The sequence below is a fragment of the Nannospalax galili genome, unplaced genomic scaffold (genome assembly GCF_000622305.1).
Source record: "Nannospalax galili isolate Female #2095 unplaced genomic scaffold, S.galili_v1.0 scaffold680, whole genome shotgun sequence".
Taxonomy (NCBI): Eukaryota; Metazoa; Chordata; class Mammalia; order Rodentia; family Spalacidae; genus Nannospalax; species Nannospalax galili.
The window spans coordinates 3,883,798-3,887,405 of NW_008348218.1; the positions used below are offsets into that span (position 1 = coordinate 3,883,798).

General features: G+C 33.4%; 1 protein-coding gene across 2 annotated transcripts in view; it reads left to right on the forward strand.

The window, feature by feature from the left end:
• The window catches only part of Purg (purine rich element binding protein G), a 34,320-nt gene extending 31,103 nt beyond the window's left edge, over positions 1 to 3,217 (forward strand). For both annotated transcript variants that reach the window (XM_008844936.1, XM_029569264.1), the window contains one exon: positions 2,321 to 3,217. In XM_008844936.1, the coding sequence (XP_008843158.1) occupies positions 2,321 to 2,419 (99 nt within the window). In that variant the 3' untranslated portion in view covers positions 2,420 to 3,217. The remainder of the gene's footprint in view (positions 1 to 2,320) is intronic.
• Positions 3,218 to 3,608: the final 391 nt, after the last annotated feature.

A 3,608-nucleotide genomic window follows, 5' to 3' on the forward strand; every position in this document is an offset into this window, starting at 1 on the left:
GAGAGAGAGATGTTTAAAACACACCCATGTCCCCCAAAGAGAAATAAGGTATATAACAAATGGAATTCTGTATGGGTGTGGCTTCTATATAGATTACCTTCTATTAGGTTACAAGTATTTTACTGTGATATATCAGTGAGTGGTAGAGGCAAAGTGAATAGAAATACTAATAGCAGATGTTGGCATCAACACAGATTATGCATAAACTATTGCAGTAAAAGGCATCTGCCGTGCCTGTATCTGAATAATTTACAATTGATTTTCACTAGCCTTTCGCATTTAAGGCTGCACAATCATTTTAAATGTAACAACAACAGAATATATGAACAAATAAGTAAACAAAATGATGGCTCCCTTTGCCACAGTACGAAATATTCTGTTGAATTTTTTGAGGGTCATTGGCAGCTAACAGCCTTTGAGTCTTATGTACATATCACAGCGTTTAGAAATGACAAATTTTCCCTTCCCCTGAAAAATGAATTCATAATTGACACTTCACATTCATAGCTTTTAACTTCTAATTATTAAAAAATTATCATATAGATTGAAAGATTAAATGTCATAAGAGCTACAAAAGAATGCTACTTCATGCTGCAATCCCATATACTATCAAGCTTCTGATAATACTGGGTTTCTTTCAAAGCCTTAAAATATTGTAGTGAAAAATTAATTACCTGAAAAATGGGCACTTTATCATCTGGAACTAGTTATTTGTCTGTATAGAATTTGTCTAAAATCTCAAAATATTCTTTATCCTTTTTATACATTTATCCTAGTTATATGTTTTTCTAAAGCCACTTAGAGTATAGTGTGATAAATTAAACTATTTTAATTTAACAGAAAATTGTGTTACATAGTATAACCAATGAATAATACAGAAATAAAAATAGTAAGAAAAAGTATATGTAAAAATGGCAAAACTGTCTAAGTGTACAATCATTTGACATTAACACATGTAAAATTTAAAGACTTTCAGTGAACCATTTATAGACAGCTTTTTTTAAAATCTTAAGTTTAATTATTTCTACCTTATCTTGAAATGTTGATCAAGAGCAATCAGAACTAGCAAGCTAGCCTATCATAACTCAGTTTTGTCTTAAGTTTTTTCATACAACCATAAAGCATTAAGAATGCATTTTGTTTCTTCTTTGCTCAAGTCAGCTATACCTGATGAATTATCAAATTTAAATCATGCACATAGACATGCATGTGCAAATGTGTTTCCTCTTTGGGAAATTAGTCGATTTAGACAATGAACTTAGTTCAGCAGAAAAAGCATAAGAATTTTGTTTTAAAGGAACCTTTAATTGTTAAGCTTAACATCTGCCAACATAAAAAAAGATAGGCTAATTTTTGTCCAATTTTGTTTGTGGGAAGTATACTTAAACGTTTTAAGAAAACTTTTTTCTGTAGTGTTACTTATCTTTAAGTCTCTCTACACTTTATGTAGCCCTTTTTTCTTTCTCTAGTTTTAAGTGGTTTTCTAAATGTAAATGTTTGCTAGATAGAGTCATTATTTCATGATATAGAAAAGAGTCAAGGTTATCAGGTCTGTCCTTATTAGGAAAGACTAAAGCCAATTCTGTGTCAATTGTTTGGTTAATTTCTTTGTTTTCTTTTAAAAATAAGATCTATTAACCCAAAGGTGTGTTAATGTCAAGGCATGAACAATCTCAAATGTAGATCTATTACGTATTTGTAATGCTGAGTAACAGATACTTCTCAAATCGCTGTGATGCTAAATATTTTCCTTAGAGAGTTTTGTTTAATGTTAGATTGTTGTTCTGAAAGGTGTCGGTCCTAGTGGAATTTTTTAAAACTTGGAAAACAAAAGCATGTATTACAAGTATAGAAATGATGAATTGTAAACTTACCATACAGTACTGATTCTATTTTCAAACGTTTCACTGTTAAATATAGACAGCATAAAATTGCTGCCATACTGCTATCGAGTACTTTTCCCTAAATGACCCTGTTATCACTATTCCAGAATTACACATTGGGCAGATGCATGATTGATTCATGCGTCTGCATGGACGCTTTAAAAGGTATATTCTTCTCTTGGTGAGTACATAACCTTTCTGTAGCATCGGTGCATCGAGATTTGAATATACCTGTCAATGCTTATTGCACATTTCTTATACAGTATCTTCTCATTTGCCGAAATTGGCCTAGGCTCAACGAAAATCTGAGGGTTTGTTACATGCTTTCTGACAGAAAGGTTTTCAGTTATATTGATTGTGGGTTTGTACTGTGAAAATAGTGAAACTCCCTTTAAAATTTCATATTTGCTAAATTTAAATTAATATTTTTTCTTTAGCTCACAAATTACCCTAAATCCAGAGAGAATCTCAACCTTTTTCACTGTTGTCAAACCAAGCATAAGGAACAGCCCTATGATACTACAAAAAACAGTTGAGGAATAAGGAATAAATCTCTTATGTTACACTCCAGAATAAAGGCATTCAGTGAAAGAAACGAACCGAAGTTCATCACGAGTGCAAGGCTTCCGTACTTGGCATTCCTCCGCGGAAGGGAAGACAAGTATCAACAGCATTGGCATCATGTCCGCACTGGTCTCGTGTGGAAAGCCTTCCACCACACTGGAGTACTTCTCGACTCTGTCGGGTTTCGGATGTGGAGTTTTTGTTTCATTCTTTAGACCTTTCAGTTTTCAAATCCCTGTTTGTCAGCATTGAGGTAGAAGACATGTAGATTTGAAAATACTTTCTTAAGAGATCATGTAACTATATAACTCTGAATTTAAAATTTGAGGGGGAGGGATCACTTCAGTCCACTGCCTCTTATAAGAAACACTTTTTTGATCTGTAATGGCTTTAGTGTTAACAGGGTACAAGGTGTTTTTTGTCCTGTATTGTACTTAAAGGTTTTCATTGGTTGTGACTGTACTGTACTGTATGAAAAGAAGTCAGAAACTGCCTTGTATTGTTTATAATAGACCATACCATGTACTACTTCAGTTTTCATGTTCCAAGTTTTTCAGTGATGCATGTTAACAGTTAGGTCCTAAAACTCTGTGGTGCTAATCCTTCCATATCCAATGGTGCTTTTTGTGGATGCTAACTGCACACATGCTGAACAAAGCTTGAAATTTAAAAATTTCCTCCCTTCCTATGTTTATATGAAGTAAAATAAAATAACTTGAATTTGTCTCAAAGTATCACTGACAATCTAATAAACTGGTTTATATGTGTAATTAGTTTGGATTCTTATTTTTCAGAAATCACCCGTTATCCTAGGCCCCCAAGTGTTGACCTTCCTGTGTGTTTATTTCATTATTCATTTGTGCCTGCAAATGTATGTTGTCTCTAGGAATTTAAACCCAGGTGGTCTGGGTTCTGACGTCAGGCTTAATTAGTACCATAAAATCAAGCTTGTCAGACCTGAAAATAAGAAAGCTGAAAAGACAAAGTGGGAGACTGTGGTGCTCTGTCTGTTCTAGCACTTTGTTAATAAGTTTATCTTTGGATTGATGCAGAAGAAAACATTTGCAGAAAAGCAAGTCTGCCTTCAAAACTATTATTTCATCTCAGACAACAATGGAAAGACCACTCCTACAGAGACATATTTCAACTAAGAGTTTGAGA